The sequence below is a fragment of the Corticium candelabrum genome, chromosome 3 (genome assembly GCF_963422355.1).
Source record: "Corticium candelabrum chromosome 3, ooCorCand1.1, whole genome shotgun sequence".
In the NCBI taxonomy this organism is placed as follows: domain Eukaryota; kingdom Metazoa; phylum Porifera; class Homoscleromorpha; order Homosclerophorida; family Plakinidae; genus Corticium; species Corticium candelabrum.
This window is the reverse complement of record NC_085087.1, coordinates 1,629,694-1,656,945: the sequence shown is the minus strand read 5'-3', so window position 1 is coordinate 1,656,945 and position 27,252 is coordinate 1,629,694. Positions and strand designations below refer to the sequence as shown.

The window sequence follows — 27,252 nt, the reverse complement described above, 5'->3', positions numbered from 1 at the left end:
CTACGTCGTTGTCTGTCACGGCCTCGCGCCCTCGACGTCCGAGATCCCCTACCGCGTCCAGCTGCTTCCATGTTGTCCTTGGAGACCAGATCTTAGGTCGTACACGCAACAACAAAACCTCAAAAAAAAAACCTAGTCAAAAACAAGTTGCCATAATTTTTGTTAAACTATATATAATTAATAGTGTTATTTGTTGGAAACCACAACCGCTAACGTTAAATTCCGGTGCCGTCTTTGCAAGACCAAACCCATGATCACAACAGTCACTCTAAACTACCCAAATGCCGTAGCTACGCACTGCAGTAGAGTAAAAATTTACTAGTTGATGTTTCGTTGATAACAGCAGCTTACTTCTTTTGATCGTACAGCATGCAAAATATTTAATTAATTCCATAAATAAACTCTAACCGGCGTAATTGTAGGAATGCCGACAGAAATCGATCGTCGCTGCATGTACACTGTACTGTACAGCGTAGGAAGTAGGTAGGGTATCCGAGGGTATTTCGTACGCGGGGTATTCGGTACAGTTTGATTTCAATGGCTGATCACAGCTCTGGCTTAGCCTCGGTATTCCAGACTGCTTTCTGCACGTGATGGGAGGGAAGCGTGGGAGAAGAAAGCAGTCTGGGGACAGCTCTATTGTAAGTGACTTCGGAAGAGGCGCGACTGCTCAAGTTCAGAAACATCCGCTCCAATCAAAACCACCGCTCAAAAAAAACGGCCAATCAGCGCTGTAAGACAACTGTTGACGTCAAAGAGTACTTTGTAATTACCTAGAAGCAATTCTCAAACGACTGCAATAGCACAGTGGGGTGCAGCTAACACAAATGCAACGCGCTACGTGTTTCGCTCCTGATGACACGATAACTCAGCGAATGCTTGCCAGACATTACCGGACGATAAAGCCATTGCAGCGGCTGTTCCGACTTGAAGCCTTTGAAGACCAATCAACTGCTTGCTAAGCGATTTTAGTACGAGGTCGCGACGCCTTTCCTTCTCTCTACCGGATTCAGTAAAGTCACTCATTTTGTACGTTCTCCCGTTCGTTTGTAGTCGGCTGGCAGCGAACAGCTTCTGGCAATATCCCACGAGCCATCTGGTGCTTGTTACTGTTCGTAATGAATGCGGGTACTTATCGATTACGATGAACACCGCCTATTTCCGAAGTCACTTACAATAGAGCTGTCCCCAGACTGCTTTCTTCTCTCCTCCCACTCTCCTCTCCCATCACTTGTAGAAAGCAGTCTGGAATACCGAGGCTAAGCTCTGGCTCTGAACCAAGCTTTCTAGTTGTGGTATATTTGGTCTTCTACTCAATACACAGTACTACTCAGACACGTTACCAGCTCGTGCCAAAACTCCAGGTCCCGAAGTAGCTAACCGGGTCTATGACAACACGATATGACACTAGGTGTAGTAGTAAGTAAGCACTCGTTGAATAGTTGATTGTGTAGCGCTCCAAAAGGAACAAAAGAAACGACCAGTGTTATCGTTAGTAGAATCTAGACAGCGACTTCTGAGCGAAGGTAACCTTCAAGAATAAAAATCGTTTTGCATATCAGTTTGTAGCCGCAGCATTCGACCTTCGGTGCTACGATCTGTCAGCAGTAAAATTCGCTCGCGAGTTAAGACTTTCTAGTAAAGAGCCATCCATGCAATGTTGCGGGGGCGTATTCCTACCTGCTTCACTTGCGCTCCGCTCAATCACGAGAAGGTTGTAACTTCCAGCTCTGATAACTGTAAAATAGGTGACACTAAAGTAGGTTTAGGTTCCAGGTCTTACATCTCAGCGACCATCTATTTGTACTCTGTGTTGACTAAACGCTAATTGTACATCTCAGAAAGACCCGATTTGTAGGTGTTAATGCGCGTTGAACAGTCAGGGACCAATGCTGCGTTGCCACCAAAGGTAAGTAATGAATTACCCCGGATGACTACGTAATAACGTCTGGACTGTAGGTGTTGTACTGACGTCATAAATACCTGTGGCGACAAACCGGGCAGATACTATGATAGTCTAATGATACACAGTAGTGTTCTATCTTTGTCGTGATCAGAATGGCGCAGGGCGAGACGTTCTTGAGTAAACTAACCGGTCGTATCTTCACCAATATGGTGCCTCAAATGCCTTTTTCGCGAACATCTATTGACAAGAAGACGGTGGACAAGTGTTGGACATTGATGGACAAAGTCGTAAAACTTTGCAACAATCCGCGTGTCAACCTGAAGAACAGCCCGCCATATATTCTCGACATATTACCCGACACGTACCGACAACTTCGTCGCATCTACGCTCGCTATGAAGACGACATACCGGCTCTGAATGAGTGCGAATACTTTCGCGTCTTTATCGACAATCTTACTCAGAAGTGCAAGCAGGTGGTGCGGTTGTTCAGAGAGGGTAAAGAGAAGATGTACGACAAAGATTCGAGTTGTCGTCGTGGTCTGACGAAGCTCAGTCTTGTGTTCAGCCACATGTTTGCTGAGTTGAAGTCTCTGTTTCCCGAAGGCCGCTACAATGGAGATGTATTTCGCATCACAAAGAGCGATGCTTCAGAATTCTGGAAGAAAGCATTCGGTGCCAGGTGAGGGTATGCATTTTTGAGTAGGCTTGCATTATTTCCGTCAGCCGACGGAGTTTTCCCCGAATCCTCACTTGAAGATGCAAGAATCCGCCCGGATCTTGGCACGTCACAACTGATTCTAGTAGCTAGGGGCGAGAGAGTGAGGATTGGGAATGTTTTTACGTAATCGCGCTGATATTTTTATTAGATTGCAGTACTAGAACGTCACAAGTCAACGTATAACAATTTGGTCAGAGGTTGACTTGTGTCTTTGCATGCTGCTTGATCTTAAGAGAAGGTCAGTAAAATATGGATGGTATATTGGTCTGTCCCCTGTTGAGAATTAATTATCACTGGTCTGTCCCCTGTTGAGAATCTCACCACTGAGGTTTTCTTGGACTGCTCAGATCCAATTAGTTGTACACACATTTCATTTGTTGAGACAGTTTGTATTGTTTCTGCTTATGTTGCAGTCTGTGTACAGTGTATAGAGCAGGGCAATATTGAAAGTCTGGTATATTTGATGTAATGTGGTGTAGAACCCTTATTTTGTTTTTGCATGTTGTTTGGTTAATTAATTAAGTGAGCATGGCATGTCCTGAAAAAAGACCTGTGTGGTGAAAATTAAATTGTGTGATTGTATGTGGCTGATTTTATGTGGTTGCATGTCATCACACTAGTACACTATGCCTATGACTTGTTTATAAATAGGGCTATTGTGCACTGGAAAGAGCTCAAACAAATGTTTCACCAAGTCCATCCCATTCAGTCAACTCTGGAAGCGATTGCATTAAAATCAACTATTGATCTGACATGCAATGGCTATGTGTCTGTCTTCGAATTTGATGTGTTTACACGCCTGTTTCAACCTTGGCAGACTCTGTTGGACAACTGGCATGCTTTAGCTGTCACTCATCCAGCATATCAAGCATTCTTAACATATGATGAGGTAAAGGCAATGCTACAAAAGTGGTTACATAAACCAGGAACGTAAGTAGAGAGAGTGAATGTATCGAGAATTGTCTAATAGAAAGTGAATTGGTTTTTTGTCTAGATACATTTTCAGGCTAAGTTGTACCAGGTTAGGTCAGTGGGCAATCGGCTATGTGACTCAAGATGCTCAAATTCTTCAAACAATTGCACAGAACAAGTCTTTGTGCCAGGCTCTGATTGAAGGAGCTCATGAAGGATTGTAAGTTGTTTGTTGGCTGTCTTATTAGAGTTGCACTGATATCAAATCAGTTATCGGCCAATATATGCATATCAGTTTTATATCAGAATTGGTAATCTTGCGCAGCGATGGGTTGTGCATGCATAGTAGTCTGTTCATTAGGGTCATGTGAGTTGTGTCCATGTCGGTGAAGAAACAGTGTTCCCCATTTGGGAGCATTTAGAGGTGGCTGAGGACACAAGATTTGTTCTGCAAAGCTTGTTCAACGTGAACATCAATGATTATCTATAAAAAATAATTATATCAGATACTGGTATTGGCTTTTTTGCTTGGATATCGGTTAGGGGGATATCGGCCAAACACCCTCATTGGTGCAACACTTATTGGCCTGATTTACTAATTTATTCTGCTTGCATGCATGCATACATAGTAATAGACTGAATTTATTACATTTCGTAGTAGAAACTAAATGGTCGTTTAATTAATTTACCAGTTGATGAACTGGAACTAGGTCCTAAGGATGTTTGTTGAATACCTTGCAGTCAATTTGTCACAGATGTGAGTTTCAGAACAACTAGGACTTGTTCTAACAGTTTGATCTTCAGATGTCAAACTTCATTTTTGTGTCAGAGTGCAAAATAACCATCGTACATCAGAATTTTCTGACCGAAATGAGCATTTGTTCGACTCTACAGTTTTGGATTGGACACCATGTCCAGCGATGTGATTGGCATTCTTTGGTTGCACTTTGGCAGCATGACATGTATTGACATCGACCTATTTGCGATGAAGTGTTATGAACAAACAACGAGAAGTTGCATTGTGAAACACGTGTGTGCAGCAGGGCTTTCTTTCACTTTGTCACACCCAAAAATGTTTTAGTTAGCCTCTTCCCTTGGTCATACTTATGGTGGGGAAGGGTCTGTTGACACGTCTGATGCTGTCAATGGTCATTATCCCACCAATTCCATTTTGTGTTGAATGACCTTTGGTGGGCTATAAAATTTCATGTTGCACACGAGAGCAAGCATGCAGTGCATCCCAGTTGGTTATCTTCTTGGACTTTATTTTGTTGGGCTTTATACGCTTGTTCTACAGGAACATTAAGGCCACGTCAACTTGATTTGTTGTTTCATGGACCAACTGTAGGCAGCTTTAGGGTTGGTTGGTCAGCTTGTAAAAGAAAAAGAAGTAGAACTGCTCATGTAAATTCTAAGTAGCAGCTATAGATGCAGAGTAAACGTTCTGCAGCAAGTCGTCAAACGAAGCTTCCCAATAACACTTGACTACCTTGCGCGACACTAAAATCTTCCCACCCTGTTTGATGGTGACACTTGGCCAAGGCTGAAGCAAATGCAGAAGAAGCCATGACCAGGTCATGACTCACCAGGTCATGGCTCACCTTGAGAAATACGCATGTGTCATTTAAACTACATCCCCTAATGATGTAATTTTTTGGAATTAAGATTCTAGGTTGGTTGGGCCCATGAAACAACGAATCGAGTGGACTTAGCCTAATTATTTTATGTCACAGTGCATCTGTGTACACCTGATTCTTTGAGTCTTGGATGATGAACCCAGACAGCAAACTTTGTGTCTTGAGCTTGCACAATTCATGCCTTTCAAGTCTGTTTTAATAAAAGAATTTATATGTTCTGTTAGCATGCAATGAGGGTATATTCTCATGTTCCCAGGATAGGATTATGTTTCCTGTTATTGTCAGGATGGAATTAGAAGGTTTGGAATGAGTGTGCAGAGTGGAATGTAAAACAAACTTTTTGTTTGGACATCGTGCTGTAGCAAAAGAGGTTGACCTCCCATTTAAATTTTAGGCATTTATGTTCTTATTTGATTTCACAATCTTTTCTTGTAATTATTGACATCAACATTTATTTGTTGCATCATATGCACTAACTGTATTTATTTATTATCAAAATCTACAGTTATAGAGTTAATTAATGATCCCCAGATGCTTGAGTGCATAAATGACAATTCTATAATACTGCAACAGTTTATATTTTTTTGTCTGCTGCTTCCGTCAGTTGTCTAGACTTTGGGTCGCTCATTGATTTCTTACCATTCACACAATAACTATTACACCTTGACCAATCATCTAGGTATGTCCGATCAAAGCAAAATTGCAGTTGGTCATGAACAGCAGGTGATGATCGACCCTTATATTCCACTCTGTGTGTGTGTGTTTGTCCAAGCATGTGTTTCAAAGTATTTTAAGAGCATGTCCGGCTGTTGCTGCAATTGTCACATCAAGAAAGTAGCATAGATGGACACTATGTCTGGCAATGTCTAAAACCTTAATTTACACACTGTGTCATCTAACTCAAGTAAGCATCGCGGAGCCCACAACAGCAGCAATGCTGGTTATATTATAAAGTATAAGACATTTTAAAAATGAGAAAGATGTAGGGTTACCATACGAAAAAGAATAGAAACAAGACAATGTAGGGTGTGCTCTGACATCTTTCATGAATTCACTCGTACAGACTGAGCAATGTATATATACATCATCCCTACAGTGCACTATTTTCTTAACGCTGTGTTTTATACCTTGAAAATAGTGCATTGTAGGGATGATGTATATCTCAATATTGCTCAGTCTGTAGGAGTGAATTCATGTAAGATGTCACAGCACACCCTACATGGTCTTGTTTCTATTTTTATACGGCAACCCTACACCTTTCTCATTTTTTCAAGCTGTTTTTGTACTTGTTTGCATTCTGTTTGAACTTCTAGATTTCTAAGAAAGTACAAAAATGTATTGAAAGCACGGGATAGGTGACTTCAGATCAATATACTTAATAGTTATAGCAGGAGCTACCATATTGGTAATGTACATGATGGTCCATTGTGACTTGCAACACGTAAACATGCACAGTAGATGCATTCTTTCATTGCGAGGTAACAAACGCCGCCATTTGCTGGTATGCAAACAGTACCAGCATTGGCGAGGTAGACATTGACAGTAGAAATCGACACACTTCCCGTGTAGCGCTTGGCACAGGAAATGTGTAAGTTGGCTTCGGTGCAAATGCAATCAGAATTTAGATAGAAACGCTAGCACGCTAGACTCGGCAAGAAATCTTTGATTGCTGGAAGCGTTGCAGAGGGCGATGACACGTACAGTCTACACGGGACCTGTGTGGGCATGTGTTTGAATGAACTGGAAGGTGGAGCGTTTGCGTTATTGAGAAAGTTTGCAAGGAGCTCAGTCCCTCGAAAGGGGCCCTTGCAGTGCAATGACAAATTTGAGTAGTCGTGGACCTGCTTCGTTGCAAGCGCATAGGTTTGGTATAGAAATAAGCTACGTAGCATAAACGGTTGATACTGATACCCGCTCTTACAGAAGAACTGAACACGAACTCAACCCTACATACTAACGCGACAGCATTGGTGATAGCAATGTTGACACAAACACACATGTTTTGGTGCATTGATTTCCCAGTTTCAAAAGCAGAACTGGCATTCGATTAGACGAGTCATCAGTAGTTATGGCAGTCTTTATGCCACCAGTTCCAGTATGCTTGTTTTGTTTTATCTGGTTGTCTGTCTGTCTGTCTGGTGTTTGCAATGGCATTGGCAGTTACTTCTTTCCAAGTTTCAACTGCATCATTTTTGTTTAGCTACCTGTTTCCTAATGGAGAAGATCATAACCCTGATCTATCACAAGATGTCGGTGTCAAACCAGGAGATCACTTCAAAGTGACACAAGAGCAATATGACATTTACGTTGACATAGGAATGACTTTTCAAATGTGCAAAATTTGTGCTGAAAATGACAAAGATGTTCGATTGGAACCATGTGGTCATCTGCTTTGTTCAGTATGCCTTGTCACCTGGCAGGAATCAGGCGGTACCGGCTGTCCATTTTGCCGGGAACAGATTAGAGACTCATCACCGGTTGTAGTTGAGCCATTTCAATCGGATGTTGTGAAGAAGAAAAATGATGTTAATCCTCCTTCGTTGCCATTGCCTTATCCTGGAACTAAACTGTTCTCAAAGGGTGACCATTCGTTTTCTGGTAAATGTATACACTCTTCAGCTGTTGCAGCAAGTATCACTGTATCAGAAGGCAGCAACAGAGATATGAGTGATTTGGAGGTAAGTTGCTGTAAACGTTGGCTTTAATTTTGCACATTGTTTTTGGAAAGTGGATGAGACGTTGTGGTACAGTACCAATAGGGTTACCTTGGCAGCTAGAGCCACCACATCTTAGGTTCTTCTAAAAGATGCTACTTTGTGTAGAAGTCGTAATCTTGTTCTGGTCTTTTGTTGTATGTACATGTAGCAGAAGTGATTGCCACGTAATTAATACATGTAAAGACATAATAAGTTAATTAAGTTGTGAGTACATTGGCAGGGCATTATTTTGATCTACTTGTGTGTACATAGTCGCTCTCCAGTTAATACAGACACACTGATAACAACTTAACATTTTTACTACAAGATACACACCTTTCCACATTTTTGACGTTTTACTGTATGTGGGTATTTGCTATGCACTCACTTCTGCTCTCGCTGAAAACAATCCAGTTCTGAAGTTGAATGGGTTGCCTTTTAGCTGGGAAATTAACGTGAATATACTTCTCATGATAACACCTGGTGACCATGCAGTGTACAGTACTTTGTACTGTGTATGCTTAGTTCATTGTTTTTCGTATGTAGTAAGTAGTTTTCATACAATATATGTTTATATACATGTATGCAAGTTTTGGGTCTGTATAGTGTACTCAAGTTCTTACCAAATGAACCAGGGCCTGAGACTACTAGTATCTGTCTAAACAGTGTGTATGTGTACTGTAGTTTATAGGATATTTAGATTATTGAAAGCAGTCAGCAGCTAATAAGCATGTTGGAAGTTGCCCAGACAGAACCAGCTTTCTGTGCTATTTAGAGTAATGATAGTGGCAAAGATCGTGTGTCTGTCTGTCTGTCTGTCTGTCTGTCTGTTTGTGTTTCTGTCTATCTGTCCCCGTATATAGCTTGGCGGTTACTAGTTTATCTTCAGGCATAGTGAGGAGGACATCCTTTCCTGTAATATCATTTTTGGCTTCGGCCACTAACCTTCACGCCGTCGTTGTCATCTGTCAGGGGCCCCTTTTGGGTACTCCACGTTTGAGGTCGGCAGTTGTCTCTGTTGGTTTGGTCTCAATATTCTACTTAATGGCAAACATCTTCTGTCCCATATCTGGTTGCTGTTTTGATGGTCCTCTGGTTCAAGTAGTTGCACATCTTTGGCTGTCTCATTGTCCCGTGATTGTTCAGCTGATTTCGTGAGGGAGAACAGGTTGGTACAATATCCGAAATGCTTGTTGTGGTTCATTCATCTGCGTCAACACTCCACTATGTGTACTCATCTGCTTCTGTCCTCAAACGAAATCGATTGTCCACGCCCATAATTCTTAGAGCAGGAAGCTGACGATGACAGAATTCCGTCTCTGGATATTGAACGTGGGCATGGGAGATGATCAATTCACTGTCTGTTGATGAGATTCTACATTATTTGCCACTGAGGACTGTTCAACATGTGCCAGATTGTCTCAGAACTTGATTCCAGGAGTGCTGTTCTGTTCCTTTGTCAAGAATTAGCAAGGATCCGGGTTGCGATGGAGGTTGGAAGTTACTGATGCTTCTCCCTAGAATGATCATGAGACCTCACCCTAGAGTAGGGAGATCAGGAATTAAGGAAATCAGAAATTAAGGACATCAAAGCCATTTATCATTGATATTTGGTTTTTCACTGGCAGGAGCTGATAGAGTTGTGTGATCATAATTATTCACAACAGTCTGACGAGAAAGGTGAAGATTAGAAGAGAAAATCCGCCTTTCACCTTGTGAATTATAGTGAGCTTTCAAGAACGGCAAGTCATGGCTTGGTCCCTCTTTTATAGGAATCAATCCAACACTCGAGGGCTAATCATCCTGCTTGGAAGACGAGTTTGAATCTTTCTGGTGTTGACGAAGCTTCTTCTATCCAACTGAAGAAGTCTGTATTTCTGTATTCTTGAATTACTAGTACTACCCCAATATATCGTTGCACTTCTGCGAAGAAGACGCACCTTCCGTGACACACAGACGGACGGACGCACGCACACAAAAGCGGCCCTGTGAGCCGGCCACTCTGACTGCAGTGGGCGCATCTTGCACTCTGGGAATTAGAGGATGGCGTACAGTGGCTGGCGAGCGCACGTCACATCCGCATACTCGGTTAATTGAACAAACAAACTTTGGTTCATCTCATTTCAGGCTGCCAAAGTCTCGTTTCTGGTCGTCGGAGGTAGTCGGGGCAAAATTTGACTCGACCGTTTGTCTCCGACGGCCGATCTCGACCCTTCCGCCGTGTTTCACGACAATCGGAGACCGACGTCATGTCGATCGGCGAGTTACAGACATCCATCCATCCATCCAAACAGACGGAAGCATGGGTTGGCGTATTATAGTATAGGCTTGAGGAAGAGTCCACTAGGATCAGGAGCCAGTCCTTCTGGGTGGCAGTTTGAACATCTTAGTGTACTTTAAGACAATGCCTCAACCAGCAACCTTCTGTTTTCGCTTTGTTCACTTATAGCTGAAGGCAAGGTACCACCCTCTGCAGTACCCCTGTTGTGTTGTCATGCTCTCGCCTAATTGCATTGCCCAAATCGAATGGTGACGTAAGACCTATTGCTATTGAGGAAAGTTTATGGAGATTGACTGCCAAAGCCATTTGTTTCCAGCTTTGATCGTCATTTTCCACCTATTTTGAGCCAATTCAACATGGAGTAGCTACTCCTTGTGGAGGGGAGCTGTTAGCACATCATGTCACCTTGTTATTAGATGGAAATTCGGATCTACCTTTGTTGAAGACAGATATATCCAATGCTTTCAATTGCATCTCCAGGCACCATCTCCTCGGCAAGGTAGCAGAAAGTTTCCTGAGCTTTATCATCACACGTGCCAGATGTACAGTAATTCTAGCTAGCTCTCTCATCTATGGCAAGGGCAGTGGTGTCGTCATTGTTAAGTCAGAGGTAGGAGAACACAGGGAGATCTCCTCGGCCCTTTCCTCTTTTCTGCTGCTTCTCAACCTATTTTGGAGTCTCTACAGGAAAATCATAACAACCTGACCGTCCCTGTTTACCTAGATGATCTCTTTGTAGTTGGTGAGTTGCAACCGTTCAAATCTGACCTTCAGTCATCACTCAAAAATGTCGGTTTAATAGTCAACGAGAAAAAGTGTGAGTTGTTCAATGCGTCAGATTTTGTGCAGTCCTTTGGTTCTATTCCTGTGGTCTCACATGGCACAGAGATTCTTGGGATTTCATTGGCTACCACCAGTTTGTGCAAACTAGATGCTCCAAGATCACTAATTCAGGTCATGCGTGCTCTTTGCTCAGAGCTCGTAAAGTTGAGGTGCCCTCAGAGTGCAACTCTCTTGCTAAGATTTTGCCACGTTACTCGGATGAACTACTTAGCTAGATGTGTATCTCCTTATTCTTTTGAATATGCTGCAAAACTACATGATGCCATGACCCGGTCTACCTTAGTCCAGATGTCGGGCTTAGACTCTGTTGATGATTTTACCAGGAATTCAAGCCTCATTAAACATCAAATTGGGTGGGTTTGCCTTATCTGAAGTTAACAAAAGTAAATGCTCGGGATTCGTCTCTTCATGGGCTCAATCTGTCAGAGAAATGCCTAATCACTTTTCCTCACTTTCACAACGTATTCAAGATCTGGTGGAAAACAATTCCACATCCTCTTCACTTGGCTTCGACTTTCATTCAGCTGTCAAGTCCTTGCCTCCAGTTAGATTAGAAGATGAGGAACCGAGGCCTCAATCATTGTCAACCCTTTCAGCTACAAAGAGTAAGCTTCAGCACAATTTATGCTCAGAAATTGGCCTCTTGAGTGCAGCTCATTGTCTGTCTTTTGCACCTCACATAAGGGATGCTGCAAGATTACGTTCTGCTCAAGGTAGGGGTTCTGGGGCTTGGTTAGAGGTCTTAGCGTCCTTTTTGAGGCTTGGTCTACAAATGCCTTTTAAGTTATGCGTAACAAGTGTAAATGTGAAGTGGAACTGGATGAAACTAGGTATCATCTCGTCACCTGCAAGTTTGGTGGAGGACCAGTCTGGCAACATGATTCTATAGTGTCAGGATGGTGTAGTTGTTTGAACAAGCCTCAACTGCATCATCGCAAGGAGCCAAGAGAACAATATACATAATCTGAGAATCGCCCCTATATTTTGATGTATGATGAATCAAGCACAGAGTTGTGACGTAAGCATGGCTCACCCTTGGTGCAAGGACATTCTAAAAAGGATGTCTGAAGAGGCAGGCTGTGCAGCTGAGAGATGTAAAATGAGAAAGAAAAGCGAATACAAAGCTCTGTCAGTTCAGGATGGCACAACAAGTAGCTTAGTTTCCCTGGTCTTTGAACATTGAGTTCTGGGGTCAGGAGGCTGATAACTTTCTGAACTCACTCTCGAAGAAATCAGAATATTCGGAGGACAGAAGTACTGAAGCTGACTTCAGGATGAGATGGCGTAGGCAGATTTATGTAATTATCCAGAGATGTAATGCTAGAGTTATATTAAAGAAGATAAGTAGATTGCATGTAGGTAAGATAGATGTTTTTTCTTTAATGTAGATATTCAGCATGTTCATTAGGATAATAGCTATGACTTCAGACGTTTCAGTAGTTTTTGTGAATGCCTAGGATGCTTTCATTTTTGCAATTGTTACATTTACAGTTTGGGAGAGAATAAAACAATCTGTCTGCCTGTCTGTCTGTCTGTCTGTCTGTCTGTCTGTCAATATATATTTCTATTTATATCAAGCATCTACACCATGAGAGACTAAACGAGAAACTGCTAAGAAAAGTCTACAGCAATACTAATACAACTGTGTCTGTCTGTCTGTATGTATGTATGTATGTATGTATGTATGTAAAATAGTCAAGGTCTTTGAACAACAACTATAACAACTAACAATTATAAACTAAACTAAAGGGATCATACGATCCCCTGTCTTCTAGATATGAGTCAAAACAGCCACCTATGTCTTTCTGCATACTAGATGAAACTTTCTCAACAGAACACTATCGTTTCTTCTTTGCAATTGAATAGCAAATCTTTTCCTCCAATAATCTTTAAACTGTGCCCCGTTTGGTCTCCTGAAGTCATCTTGAGATCATTTAGGTATGTGTAGTCTGTCTGTCTGTCTACCTGTCTGTCTGTCTGTCTACCTGTCTGTCTGTCTGTCTACCTGTCTGTCTACCTGTCTGTCTGTCTGAGAAAAAGATTTTCTGCAATTCTGCAAAGATGCAATGTCAAAGTTGTTATCAGAAAACTTTCATAACTAATCATGGTGATTTAAATTGACATTCAAGGCCAAGTCCATTAAAATCTATGACTTTGTTGTTTGCAAGTACTGATTTGCTTTTACAAATTCCTAGCATACAGTACCAGCAAAAAAATTTCAACTACCCCCTTTTCTTACGTTGCGCAAGACCTTGTAATAGATTGCAAGTTGAAGTTATTCCTGAATATTCTGCAGTTGTCTGTACGTCTACGTAAATTATCGCTGTGCGGCTCTAGGTTAGCATAGTTATTCAGGTTTCAGCATTGGCACTAACAGAGTGTGTTCTAAGTAGCTGCTTTTAGATTTCACTATACTTACAGGCAGTGGCAACTACTAAAATGCAGTTGTTGGTTTTTCTACTTGACCGTCATTTAAGGATGTTTACGTTGAGATCTGTGTATGGCATGTGCGATAGAGACACCCAGATGCGTCAAGTTTCCATGATTTGCTAAATCAGTTTCAAATCTTCTAATCAAAGTTTTTGACTCAATTAGACTTGTCCAAGTCTAGAAACCTTACTGTTAAAGAGCAATCCTGGCTTGCTACACATGTGGAGTTATGTAGAAGCATCAATTCTGTCACAAAATCAGAAGGAATAGCACGTTCCACGCTGCAAGCTATCATGAAGAAGAAGAAAGAGATAGGTTCGATGAAGACATTATTGAATTCTGAAACATCTAGCAGTGAGAAATGATCGGTTTACTGCTGCTGTGTGGTTGAAGCAGGTGTGGGAGCATTCGACTAATGTGGGCATCAGTTTGAACAGTCTGCGATCGATTAATTGAAAGCAATCTTTGCAGCACGTAGCAGTAAAAAAGCCTCTTCTTACTAGCTTGCAAAAGCTGAAGTGATTGGCGTGGGCTAGAGAGCATAAGAATAGTCAAGGTCTGACTGGCAACGCATCCTATTGTTGGATGAATCAACGTTCAAGCTTTGGCAAGGATCTCTGCGAGTTCTCCTTCGTTGACGATTGCAGGAGCACTTTAACAGTTCGTGCTTGGCCCCAAAGGTACAACACAGAGGAGGAAAGGTTATGGCGGTGGGAAAATGGCAAGATCTGGGGTGGGAAGCATGCATTTCATAGATGGCTCCCTAAAGTCTGATGGCTATATTAGCATCATTGAGCAGTATGTGAAACAGAACGGTCGAGTTCTTGCTGGCAATCATTTATTTTTCAGCAAGGCAATGCTTCTTGCCACACATAAAAAACGAAGCAATATCTTCTTGAGAACAAAATAACATCATGAACTGGCCAGCTCAGTCACCTGACCTAAACCCAATTGAAAATTATGGGATATCATGAAGGAGCGACTCTAAGATTCGTCTCCAACAAACTGAAAGAGCTGAAGACATTTATTTTAAATGTCTGGCACAGCATGGAAAAGACAAGTGACAGAGAAACTAGATGATAGCATGCCGGCACACGTAAACGCCGTAATTAAAAACAAGGTTGGGGTGACGAAGTACTAATGTAAATAGTTAGAAAACCGTTTAGCAGCTGCCTAAATGTGAATAACATGCCTAACTTGCCTGCCTTCTTTAGAGCTGATAGAAACTAAGTCTGTGTTGAAAAATAGAATATATTGCAATTTAGATAGGTGGGAAACTTTTGCTGGTACTGTATGTACAATTGGAGTCTATATGAGAGTAAAGTATTGTTTGTCTGTCTGTCTGTCAATACATGTCTGTCTGTCTCTCTGTTTGTCTGTCTGTCTCTCTGTCTCTCTGTCCGTCTGTCTGTCTTTACATATATTTGAAACATGAATCTAGCAACATACAATATGTAACTACGAGTCGAACTATACAGATTCACCTGTCTGTCTGTCTTTCAGTCAATCTAGACAACAGATTGTTGGCCTTTGGTGTAACAGTCTCATTTTGTAATGCTTGACAGGCATCATAGTATGCATCTTCAATTGTCATTGATGCAGTATTTTGTTACTGTTCTATTGTAAATATTCATAACATTTACTGGACACACTGTATTTGACAATACTTTATTACTAAGTTATTGTTGTTTGCTACAGGATATCCCACAGCAACAGCTATTGCCAAACAGGAGCATTCCTGGACCTAAAAGATATGATAGAGAAACTAGCAATGGTGCTCCACCTCTTCTTGCCAGACGTGTAATCCGTACTTATTCTGCTGGGTCTTCTGTTGCTTTCTCTATACGAGAAACTCAGATGGGAGGATTACTAGCAACAGGAAGTGAAACTGCACATACTGATGTTCTTGCTAAGGATTTAACAAATCCACCCGTTGGCCAATCTTGTAGTGAGATTTGGTCTCGGTCTGCAAGAGCTGTACCTGCCTCATCTGCACATTTTGAAAGAACAGAGCTTGAAGTTTTTTTGGATACAGATATACAATCGCATGCAGAACTGGCAAGCAGTGCATTTCTACCTGTACCTCAACATCAAAATTGCTCATGTTCAAATGCAGTGAAATATGTAAATGTGGAGCACTTGGGTCATTCAAGTGGGTGCTGTCTCTCTCTGACAGCGGATGTTTTGGATGGGAATAGTTACGAAATCTCCAATGATAGAAATTTCAACTATGATGTCGTGCCATCAATCACCAACATAAGACTACAGTCTGGTGGCATCAGTTGTCCTGCACAACCACAAGACCTTCATAACTCACATCAGAATTAGGCAACCTCTTGCTACTCTGACCAAGACTATAATTCTTCTTTCTGTCTGTGTCCTTTGAAGAATTTCTTCTCATAAACTTTCTGTGAAAGTTGCTAAAGCTCACTTCCTCACTTTCTCACTTTTGCACATGATAGTTTCAGCTGACCACTATTAATATTGAAGAGGAACTGGATAGCCATTTGCCAATAAACAGTGAAATGAAGTTTGTGATATTCAATTTTCTTCTGTGGATTGACACTCAGAAATAGTAATAATAGTGTTCTATGCCTAGCGCAGTGATATGTAATAGTCGTGATATTCTAGAGAACATTTATTTCAAATTTTAACAGTTTTAAAGTTTTAGCTTGTGCAGTCTTACAGCTAACTTAAGTAACAAATTTTTGCTATCTGCTGATCAGGTTAGATTAAATGACAATAACACTACAAAGTACAATTGAAGTGAACACAGTGATGTGTACAATTATATATGCATTTTTCTTTTGAACTTCATATGATCATGACAACAGACATGCAGTGATAGTCGTTGGTAACGCGACGTCACCTTCAAGAATAATAGCTGCTAGTGTACAGACTATTGTATTGAACATCCTTCAACAAACAGTTGCTGTGATAGAAGAGTTTGCAGATGTATTGAATGGATGTGTTTGTTTGTTCCACCTATACCGAATATCTTTTGGGTAACTATTACTGTTGTCTTAACTTAAATATAAATATGCACCCCAGACGCAAGCATGTAGTAATCATACAACAGACTGATGGCTAGGTGAAGAGAGAATATCGTACATTCCTCTAGAGATTAACAAAATTTAGGTTAGTCATAAGGAACTTTCTTGCAACATGCAAACAGACATAGGGAAACAGGAAGCTGTCAGGCAGACAGGAAGGAACACAGACAGATGGTCCCTTGGTGCACGTGCAGTATACACTATACGTAATTGAGCAGGTAAAGAGATGGACAGCAGACAATCTTGCAGGTTGTTTAAATTATACACAGTTTAATTAAACAACTACCATTATTGTACGTGTATATAGAAACTAGACTTTAATTGAAAAATGTAGATTCAAAGTCAGTGGATGTAAATAGATCTCTTTCACTGTTTTCTTCAGCTGTCAGTATTAAAGTTCACTTCATCATGTAGGGTGAAATAACAGTGAGTGCATATTATGTATAGCACTCCTCCCTTTTCCCCCTTCCTTTCATTTACAGGTACCACTCTCCAGATCCCTCCCAATTCCAATTTTCAAATGATGAATCTTGGGTAGTACACAGCTAGCATGCAGATGACAAAAAGATCAGTATTAAACAAAATGTATACTTAGATATTTGAATATGCATCGACCAGCAGGCTGGCACGTAAATAGACAAAAATTCAACGGACACACAAGACACACAAACAAACATATAAACAAATAGACAGACAAACTGCTTGTGTTGACTTTGCAGATCAAACCTTCAAAAAACCACTGCTTGTTATAGTTTTATAATTCAAGTACAAAGACAAATGCAAGCTTGCTCTTGCTAATTGACTCTAGACGGGTTGCGCAAGGCCATAAGTTATAGTCTAATTGGTTTGTGCTGTGATTTGAACTTGCACAGCTAGGGATAATAACCAACGCTACAGTGGAGACTGGAAATCTACAAAGATTTTTCTATACAAAACTGTACGGGACCTGGCTACACCCCCCTCTGCCTCCAACCATCAAATGCATTTTTAGATACTTTCTCCTATTTGTTCATAAAATGGTAGACGTACTCAGTAACAAACAATTTGCCTGATTCCAGAAATTTAATCATTAGTGATTTTAATATCTATTCTGCTCGTGCGGAGAACGGGATGGTAAACTAGTCGAGCTAGCAATTCTTTTGTTATATAAATGAATGAATAGTTTCATCACATCTAAATAGCTATTTAATAAGTTAGTTGTTAAAGTATTAGTGTCATAGCGTCTGTTCAAAATCTAGGTGGTTAGTTAGTCAAAAATGTTCCAATCCGACAAACAAGCAGACAGCCAGACGGACAGACCAATGGATAAGTGGTAGACACACACACACACACACACACACACACACACACACACACACACACACACACACACACACACACACACACACACACACACACACACGCACGCACGCACGCACGCACGCACGCACGCACGCACGCACGCACGCACGCACGCACGCACGCACGCACGCACGCACGCACGCACGCACGCACACACACACACACACACGCACGCACGCAAGCGCACGCACGCACGCAAGCGCACGCACGCACGCAAGCGCACGCACGCACGCACGCGCACGCGCGCACACGTATTATTGTAATTGCGACGCAATTGTCATTTTTGTTCAGCATGCATACCATGCATATGCAATGATCAAGCACAATCAGTTTAAGTTAACTAGGCCACTTTTCAATTAATGAATTAAAGTAAATTCTCAGCTATCATCAATATGATTAATTACCACTTTTCTGAGCGTAAAACAATACTTAAAAGGCAAATGTTCAATTTAATTAATTAATAGCTGAAAGTTCCCGGAAGCGTGATCAGTACGCCACAAACACGTGATTGGTGATGATACGAAACCCGTATGTTCTAGTTTCGTGCCGTGGCCTATCATTATGGCGCAAGCTGAGACGTGGATAGGCAAACTGACTGGGCGCATCTTGTCGAATCTGGCACACCAGATGGCCTCTCCTCGATTGTCGATCGACAAAAAGACGCTGGAAAAGTCTTGGAAACTGATGGACAAAGTCGTGAAACTCTGCAACAATCCGCGTCTCAACTTGAAGAACAGCCCGCCATTTATTCTTGACATATTACCCGACACGTACCAGCAACTGCGCCACATCTACGCTCGATATGAGGACAGCATGGCGGCTCTAAATGACTGCGAGTACTTCCGCGTCTTTATCGACAACCTTATTCAGAAGAGCAAACAAGCTGTACGGTTGTTCAAAGAGGGTAAAGAGAAGGTTTACGATGAGGAGTCTAGTTGTCGTCGTGGTCTGACGAAGCTCAGTCTTATATTCAGCCACATGCTTGCCGAATTGAAATTTCTTTTTCCCGATGGACGCTACAATGGAGATTCGTTTCGAATTACGAAGAGCGATGCTTCGGAATTTTGGAAGAAAACGTTTGGCTCCAGGTGAGAATCGTACGTTCTGTTTTGCGAGATTAGAGGAATAATTTGTCGGGGACAAGGCATATGAGTGGCTTGCATGCCCGGATATGGAAGTGTGATTAGGATATTCTTGTCCTTCCTAAACATTGTGGTTGTGTTTGCCAACGGCCTAGTGAATGAGTGTGAACGTATGCTAGGTGCGATCTCCACACAGACACGAAATAGTACATCCAACGGCAGTTTGAAGTGTAACTACTTCCTGTGAGTTAGGAACTGTTGGTGGAAGCCTTGGCGTTGTTTGTTGCTTAGTGTTATTACTAGTCATGTAGCGTGAGCTTGGAAATTAGAAGTAACCATCTATCCCAGTATTCCAGACGTAATTTATTAATGTCAAGAAATAATTCTATAGCTACAGCAGTTAGAAATCATTTGTTAGTTCTGTGTCCTCATCAAGAGCTGATGCAGCTCGAGTAACAGTTGACTATTGAACAAATCCTTGCATTTTAGTAAAGTAGCTCTTACAAAGTTGTTTCTGTTGACTGTCGTGTGTATGTAATTGTGTGTTGCTGTTTCATTCTTATATTACTGAATTTTGTTTGTTTTTCATTTATTATTATAATTTACTATTGTTGTTTTGCTGTTGTTGTTCACAACTGTATGTTTGCAGCTTTTCTGTGCAATGCAAACCCCAACATATTTTAGTACTCTTACACAAACTCTCTATTGGACTAATATAATAATAATAATAATAATAATAATAATAATAATAACAAGCCATTATAGCCTAGTGGTTAGAATTCTGGTTCTCTGATCATGATGGCCTGGGTTCAATACAGGGTGGCGACAGTAATATAGTTAAACGAGTCTTTTGGTTCTTTCTCACTGTCTATTTGGCTTGTGAGAGTAGACGTGTTTTCGTCGATGGGGAGTTCTGTGATCTGGCGTGGGAATCATTGGCAATGAGGATCATTGCTTTCCTGGTAGTCATTGATATCTACTGGACGTGCTGTCAGAGCTTGCGAAATTCTTGTATAGCACACAATCAGTAATCGATAAGCCAGTTACTACTGCCATATGGATTACATAGAAACATGTACCTCTCTGGGACTTACCTGCCGGGTTGGTGGATGCTCAGTTAAGGGTGAAGACCCTAATTACCTTACCTAGAGGGTGATGACGACAATAATCCTATACTATAATATGCCAACCCCACTTCCGTCTGTCTGGATGTCCACATGCATGGATGTCTGTCTGTAACGCGCCGGTCGACACAGTGCCGGTCTCCGATCATCACCAAATGCGATCGTCACGAAACGCGGCTGCTGGGTCGAGTTCGGCCGTCTGAGATGAACAGTTGAGTCGGATTTCATCTAGACTGCCTTTGACGGCTCGAAACGAGACTTTAGCAGCCTGAAATGAGATGCCCCCGAGTTTGTTTGTTCAATTAACTGAGTATGCGGATGTAACGTGCGATGTTATGTGGGAAGAGTCTAAGATGGGGATGCTAGAAAGTACAGTGTACAACGACAACAGCAAAATGCGTAGAGCGCAAACTGCGTTGGTTGGAGTGTGTAAGATGCGTAGAGTAATAGGATGCGTGTATTGTAAATGCGCAAAGTTAAATTGCTAACTCTCATAGGATGAGGTAGGACTAGTAATAATAATAATAGTTGAAGGATGAACCAGATATGAGTGAAATCAGTTACCTGGTATACTCTGCTTCGCTAGTGTCCAAAAGGTGGGGCTTAAAGACGACGAAATCAAGCAATTCTCAAACACCGACATGGAGACGAAGGCTGGATATGGAGATTCTCACACTTTGATGTGTAATCTCACTGTTGCTGGAGGTTAGAAAGGGTTTGTCGGGCATTCTTATGCTACATGACCTCAGTCATCAGGCAGAGAATTGCAGTGCATTTGGTTCAGAGAAACCTCATGGCTCCGGAGCAGAAGGGTTGTCAACAGGGATCTTTTGGTGCAAAGGATCAGCTGTTGATCAACAAGCTGCTTACTGAAGACTTTAAGACCAGGCACAAGATCTTGAGCATGGCTTGGGTGGACTACCAGAAATCCTATGACAGCGTGCCACACAGTTCGCTGCTCCAATGCCTTCAGATGCATAAGATCAGTCCAGTCTTGTGCAGGTTTCTATCACGTGTCATGAAGAATTGGAGGACATCAATGATGCTTTGTTACGGGAACATTACAATCAAGACAAGGCTTATGCAGATCAGGAGGGGTATTTCTCACTTTCTCCACTTCTCTTCTGTATGGCTCTCAATTCTCTGAGTAAGGAGTTGAACAGAACCAGTTACGGCTATTGGATGACTACTGGGCATGGTGAGACTGTCAAACGTCAGCTCATCAGTCATCTACTTTACATGGATGATCTGAACCTGTATGGCAGAAACCCTGATCAGTTGGATGGGTTGTTGCACACGGTGCGTACCTTCTCTGATGACATCCAGATGAAGTTTGGTCTGGACTATTGTGCTGTTGCACACTTTGTCAATGGCAGGCTATCTGGACAAAACTCTTGGAGTGACGGTAGGAAAAACGGACACTATCAACTGTCTGGAACTGGGTCAAGTCTACAAGTACTTGGGTGTAGATGAGAGTAATGGTATTCAGCACAGCATGATGTGGGAGAGACTCTGTCGTGAGTACTTCCGCAGAGTAAAGGTGGTTCTTTGGACTGAGTTGTATGGTAGGTACAAGATTCTAGCCATCAATGGGATTGCACTACCGGTTCTTACTTACAGTTTTGGCATCATTCATTGGGGGTGCACGGACCTGCAGCGGCTCGATCGACAGACCAGAAAGCTCCTCTGTATGCACGGTGTCCACCATCCTTCTGCAGACGTTGACCGACTGTACGCTTCTTGCAGTGATGGGGGTAGGGGGTTACAACAGATTGAGTCGACATATCAATCTTGTATTGTGAGGCTGAACTGTTGTCTTGCTGACAGTTCTGATCCTTTCATACAGATGATACGAGAGTGTGACTCCGGAAAATCTTCACACTCGATTAAGCGCATGGCTTGTCGCTTTACTGCACAGCTACGGAGGAGTCCTGCTTCGGACGACAAGTCGCAGAGCTTACACAGGAATGCATCCATCTCAGTTGAAGGTGGCTTCGAGCAAGCGTCTGAAACAGATGCGAAATGTTACCATACGTGTTGCAATTCTCTTCGTGTGCGGTCCTGGAGCGGGAAGCCTATGCACTGGCAGTATTGCCGTCTCACTGAGCAACCGCCTGTGGACATGAAAGAGACCTACGGATGGCTAAAGGCAGCGAATATTCTTGCTGCAACTGAGGGACTGGTTGTTGCTGCTCAAGACCAAGCTCTTTGGACTCGGTACTATGAGCACAAGATTCTACATCGTGATGTCAGTCCTACTTGCCGGATGTGCGGTGTAGGCCTGGAAACAGTCGACCACATTGTGGCAGGCTGTAGTCCTTTGGCACCAATGGACTACACTGATCAACACGATTAGTTGGCCTTCATCATTCACTGGGACGTTTGTCGCCATTTGGGGGTTCCAGATGGTACCGGCATCATCCTGATAGGCTTGTGGAGACGAATGACATTACTATGATGTGGGATACCACCATCCCCACTGCCGGGAGTATCAAAGCCAATCGTCCAGACATCTGTCTCAGAAATAAGAAGACAAAGACTTGTCTTCTTATTGATATCAACTGTCCTGCTGATGGCAACATTGGCAAGAAACATGCTGAGAAGTTGGCGAAGTACAGCGACTTGTGAGTGGAGATAAGCCGCATGTGGCATTGTTGAACACTGGTGGTTCCGGTGGTCTTGGGAGCTTTGGGCAGAGTGCACACGGGTATTGCACGGTTGCTAGACATTATTCCAGGTCATCGCAACCTGCAGCACTTACAGAAAACAGTGCTTCTGGGATCTACTCGGATACTTCATAAAGTCATGTCTTCTTTCTAGACAGCCATGATGGTCTAAGTAGTTCTGAAACAGGGTTTGCTTCTGGTACTTGTAATAGACTTTACAAACCACGCTGATGTGGTTGAGCACGACAAGTAATAATCGCCGTGGGTTAGTGGTTAGCGACAATGGCTACCACTGCATGGTCTGGGGGTTGAAACCGCGGTGACAACAGTAAATTATGAAACTTGTCTGTCGTCCTTTCTCGTGTTTCTCTAGCTTTGTCCATGAGACTCTATGACTCATCATTTCAGTTTCTGTGGTCTGGCGAATGGTCTGTTGACGATGACGTTCAGCACTTTCCTGGCGGTCATTGATATCCACTAGGCGTACTGTCCCGATGTTTGCGGTCACTGTAATGCTTGCAGTCTATATCGAATTGGCTAGTCATTGATCGCCATGTGGACTACACAGAAACATTTACCCTGCTGGCGGGTTGGTTGGCGCCCAGATGGGGGTAAAACCCCACTAGCCCATCATGGAGGGGCATAACGACACATAATTGCTGTCGCCACTCAGGGTTCAATCCCTGGTGGCAACAGCAATATAATGAAACGAGTCTATTCTTTTTCACTTGTCTATTTGGCTGTCTGTGAGGTTAGACTTGTTTCCGTCAGATCGGGAGTTTCTATGATCTGGCGTGGGGATCGTTGGCAATAATGATCAGTGTTTTCCTGGTAGTCATTGATATCTACTGGGCATGCAGTCAGTGCTGGCGAAATCCTCATAGTGCACGCAATCAATAATCAATAAGCCAGTTACTAGCGCCATACGGATTACACGGAAACATGTACTCTCTGGGACCTACCTGCCAGGTTGGTGGGTGCTCAGTTGAGGGTAAAGACCACACTTATCCTACCTAAAGGGTGATGACGACAACGATAATTATGTTGTGCTCAACCAGATCAGTCTGGTTTGTAAGGTCTCTTGTTAGCACTGGAAACAAACTCTGCCGCAGAGGTGCTTAGACCATTATGGCCGTCTAGACAGAAGACACGACTTTACGCAGGAGCCAACTGGATCCAAGAAGCACTGTTCTTTGTAAGTGCTACAGGTTGTGGTAACCTGGAATAGTGTCCAGCCATACCTGCGTGCATTGTGCCCAACCCTCCCAACACCACTAGAACAACCAGTGTCCGACACTGCCACATGCGGCTTACCTCCACCCACAAATCACTGTACTTAACAAAACGTAAACAACACAAAGTTTAGTTATTTGCCACTTCTCCGAGACAAGCCTTAGCTGTGGCAAGAGGAATATTGATGTTCAGCAGGTATGACTTTGGCTTTGATCGACACCTTTGCAGGCACATGATGGATGACTGGATCAATGAGAAGGCTAATCTACATCATATTCGTTGTGCTGTATGTAGACTTCTGTTTGTGCGAGCATTGAGGCCAGTTTTTATAGATGAAGGACTCGTTGCCTAATTCATGTCTTTAAAACAGCGAGTTGATTGACATAATAAAGTGTAGGAACGGCAATTAGGGCTAAAGACGCAGATGTCAGTGACCTTCCCATACACCACATGCTAAAATGTCCAGATGCTAAAATGTCCAGATGCACATGTTTAATATTTGGAGAGCGACCTGGTAGTGACTCTATCTAAGGTTGAAGTGTAGGCTCTATTTCTACCTCGAAGCAGACTTCATTAAAGGGTAACTGCAACGCAAAAATCAAGAATTCTTCTATATTGGAAATTGATAGTTCTAGTTACATACATGACAGGAAAAATAGTTTTAGATTTTTAAGTTAAGTCTCGCTGAGCAATAGCAGGTCAGAGTTGCTTTCAGTTCTTCAAGTTCGGCCATGCCTTAATTTAATTGGCTTCCACTTGGCACAGGCTCGCCTTTGCTGCATGAGTAGGTAGTGATTAGATATGAAGACAATGGACTTGTATTTGAAAAGTGGGAAGTTGTTTGAGGCTAACAAGTAGTTCCTGGGATGCTTGGTTTGAAAATGAGACCAGTAGGACAAAAACTGCCGTATGGTATGAACTTAATTGTAATACAAGTACTAAGATCAACAGTGGTTGTCAGCACCACCCATTATTTAGGTCAGTATCTGATGGTGACAAAGAGTTCTGTAGATATTTGGCCCTTCCTATTTTATGTACTAGGTTCTCAGGTTCTTGAGGTCCGGAAATTGTCCACTGACTATAAGGCGTAATATAGCTATCATGTGGTCAAGTACAGTGAACTAGAGAGAATCTTTCTTCAAACATAAACCACTTTGTTCCTTTTGTGCCTGAGCATTCCATGACAACATTTTGTGGCTTCTCAGTGTAAGAAAACCTGCATCAAAGCTTTCGTGGGGTGTCACCATAAAAATTAGAATGGGCGTTCCCAAAGATTTTAGGATGGCCGTGGTTATAACAATTTCCGCCTACGCTTACAAAAATCTTGGGGAGGCTCCATGCCAGCGTGTACTGTAAACAATGGAATTCGTGGCGAAAAAATGGTTGGGTGTTGTGTGGCTGCAGAATGCACCAATTTGTGCAAGTCATACACAAGCGTGTTTTGATTTCCAAATACCAAGCTAAGAAATGAGTGGGAATTACAAGTAAGGAGGACAATTGCAGAGACATTTGTGTCGTCTAGGCGACTACTGAGTACGACACGTCCTACTGAGTAGACAGGAGTCTGTAGTAGCCACTTTTAGCCTAATTACTTCGAAATACCTACAGCCAGGTCTGTTCAAGAGCTTGGGCGGCTGGTTATAGAAGATCTAGAGCTAAATTGAGGCCACTATTTTCCATCTACCATGCCTCCACACTTCAAGAATGCAGCACTCTGGAACCTTTGCAAAAGAAAACGAGAGCCGCATTTGAGAAGCGGGAAAATAAGGGTAAGGCAGAATCTTGTGCAGGACTAAAACTACTGCAAATGGCTAGGAGAGGTCAGACTCTTGATGACTAGACTTGTGTATAGGTGCTTGATCGTCTTGTGTAATGAATGCAGTCATATGCATTACAGTATACTGTACAGTGAACTCGAACATTGTGTCAACGTGAATTCAACGGACAAGCGTCAACTCATTTTTGTTCTCTTTCTCATAGCACTAGCTAGAGTTTTTCATAAACTCACCAGTACACTGTGCCATTATTGTCGCTAGTATTCGACATTATTATTGCATCATTATTTGAGACAACCTCAAATACGTTTTGACAGCACGCGCACACCACACGAGTACACATGTACGTATCCATCATCTCACAATGACTGCAGCTACACCTGTGATGGTTGTTTACTTACCCGGATGTGCATTGATTATGTTTGCTTTTCTACTTCTACTTGCGACGGTGACAGGTTATCGGGTGACTTGCCCTCTTTCTCATTCACTCCAAGGCAGCAGGAGATCTCAAAGCTTCAGAGACACTGTTGCTGAGCTCGAACCTGTATGGTCTGATGGCTCCCAGCAGATCTTCATCCTGCGATTCATGCGATGACGGAACGTTATCATCACGTAGAAACCTCCAGTGGGCTCTTCAGAAGAATAACTGTCGCTGCCGTTGCCTCTACCTTAGCAGCGTTGCCTTGGATATGAAGTCGTAGTCATTTTTACAGGCCACTGGCTATACAGAGGCACACGCGTCTTTCATCTGTGACGTGTACACTACACCACGCCCATTACCAGAACTTGAAGAACTGGAAGCCTGCTATTTCTCAACAAAGACTAAAATCTAAAACTATTTTTCCTGTCATGTATGCAACTAGAACTATCAATTTCCAACATGAAAGAATTTTTGATTTTTGCGTTGCAGTTACCCTTTAAGCATTTGGTTGAAGAAATCATAAACCTCATTGTGATATGATAAGGGAAATCCTCCTGTGGGACAAGCTAAGGTGTGATTTGTTGTAAATGGTGCTCCGCAGACACAAAGTCTGATAAATGTTTTGGATGTCAACCACACCTGTACTGCATCACAAAATGCTGCTTAGTGGAGATAGCATCCATGCTTCTCTAATGGTAGGGTGGTCAACCAATTGGAAAGTCTCCTCAGTTGCCAAGTCTACAGCTCTTTGCAGTTGTTGTGACAGTTGTTGAATCACAGACCTATACTTGTCTTTGGCACTTAGCTGATATTATAATAATTACTGAATAAGATTAATTGAAATCTCTGCATGCCATCAGCTTGCAGGCTATTTTTTTACTTACAGACTTATTTCCAGGGAGGTGCATTTTTTATTTTAGTCCAGAAGCTTTAGACACCATAATTTGTCTTGGTGAACTAAACAAATGCGCTTAAGTTTGACTACAGGAAAATTGAAATAACTTGCAGCAGGAGCATTTTACAGGGTCTTAAATTACAATAGTTGGAATTGCTTTCTTTCTATTTCTTTTTGGTTTGATGGGCAATATTTTGTTTTTATAGCCTTTATTTTGTCTCTACTTTCATCTTTGTCTT

At 42.3% G+C, this 27,252-nt stretch overlaps 2 protein-coding genes across 2 annotated transcripts; both read left to right on the top strand.

Annotated features, from left to right (window-relative positions):
• The first annotated feature begins 2,047 nt into the window (after nt 1-2,047).
• LOC134176819 (E3 ubiquitin-protein ligase CBL-like) lies at nt 2,048-16,189 on the top strand. Its single transcript, XM_062643480.1, has 5 exons — nt 2,048-2,585; nt 3,276-3,554; nt 3,619-3,756; nt 7,374-7,851; nt 15,122-16,189. Exons 1-5 carry the CDS (start codon nt 2,059-2,061, stop codon nt 15,749-15,751), a joined length of 2,052 nt encoding a protein of 683 aa, XP_062499464.1. The 5' UTR covers nt 2,048-2,058; the 3' UTR covers nt 15,752-16,189.
• A 2,165-nt stretch (nt 16,190-18,354) lies between these two features.
• Nucleotides 18,355-18,909, top strand: LOC134177446 (E3 ubiquitin-protein ligase CBL-B-B-like). Its single transcript, XM_062644225.1, has one exon. The coding sequence runs from the start codon at nt 18,379-18,381 to the stop codon at nt 18,907-18,909; it is 531 nt and encodes a 176-aa protein (XP_062500209.1). The 5' UTR covers nt 18,355-18,378.
• The last annotated feature ends 8,343 nt before the right edge of the window (nt 18,910-27,252 follow it).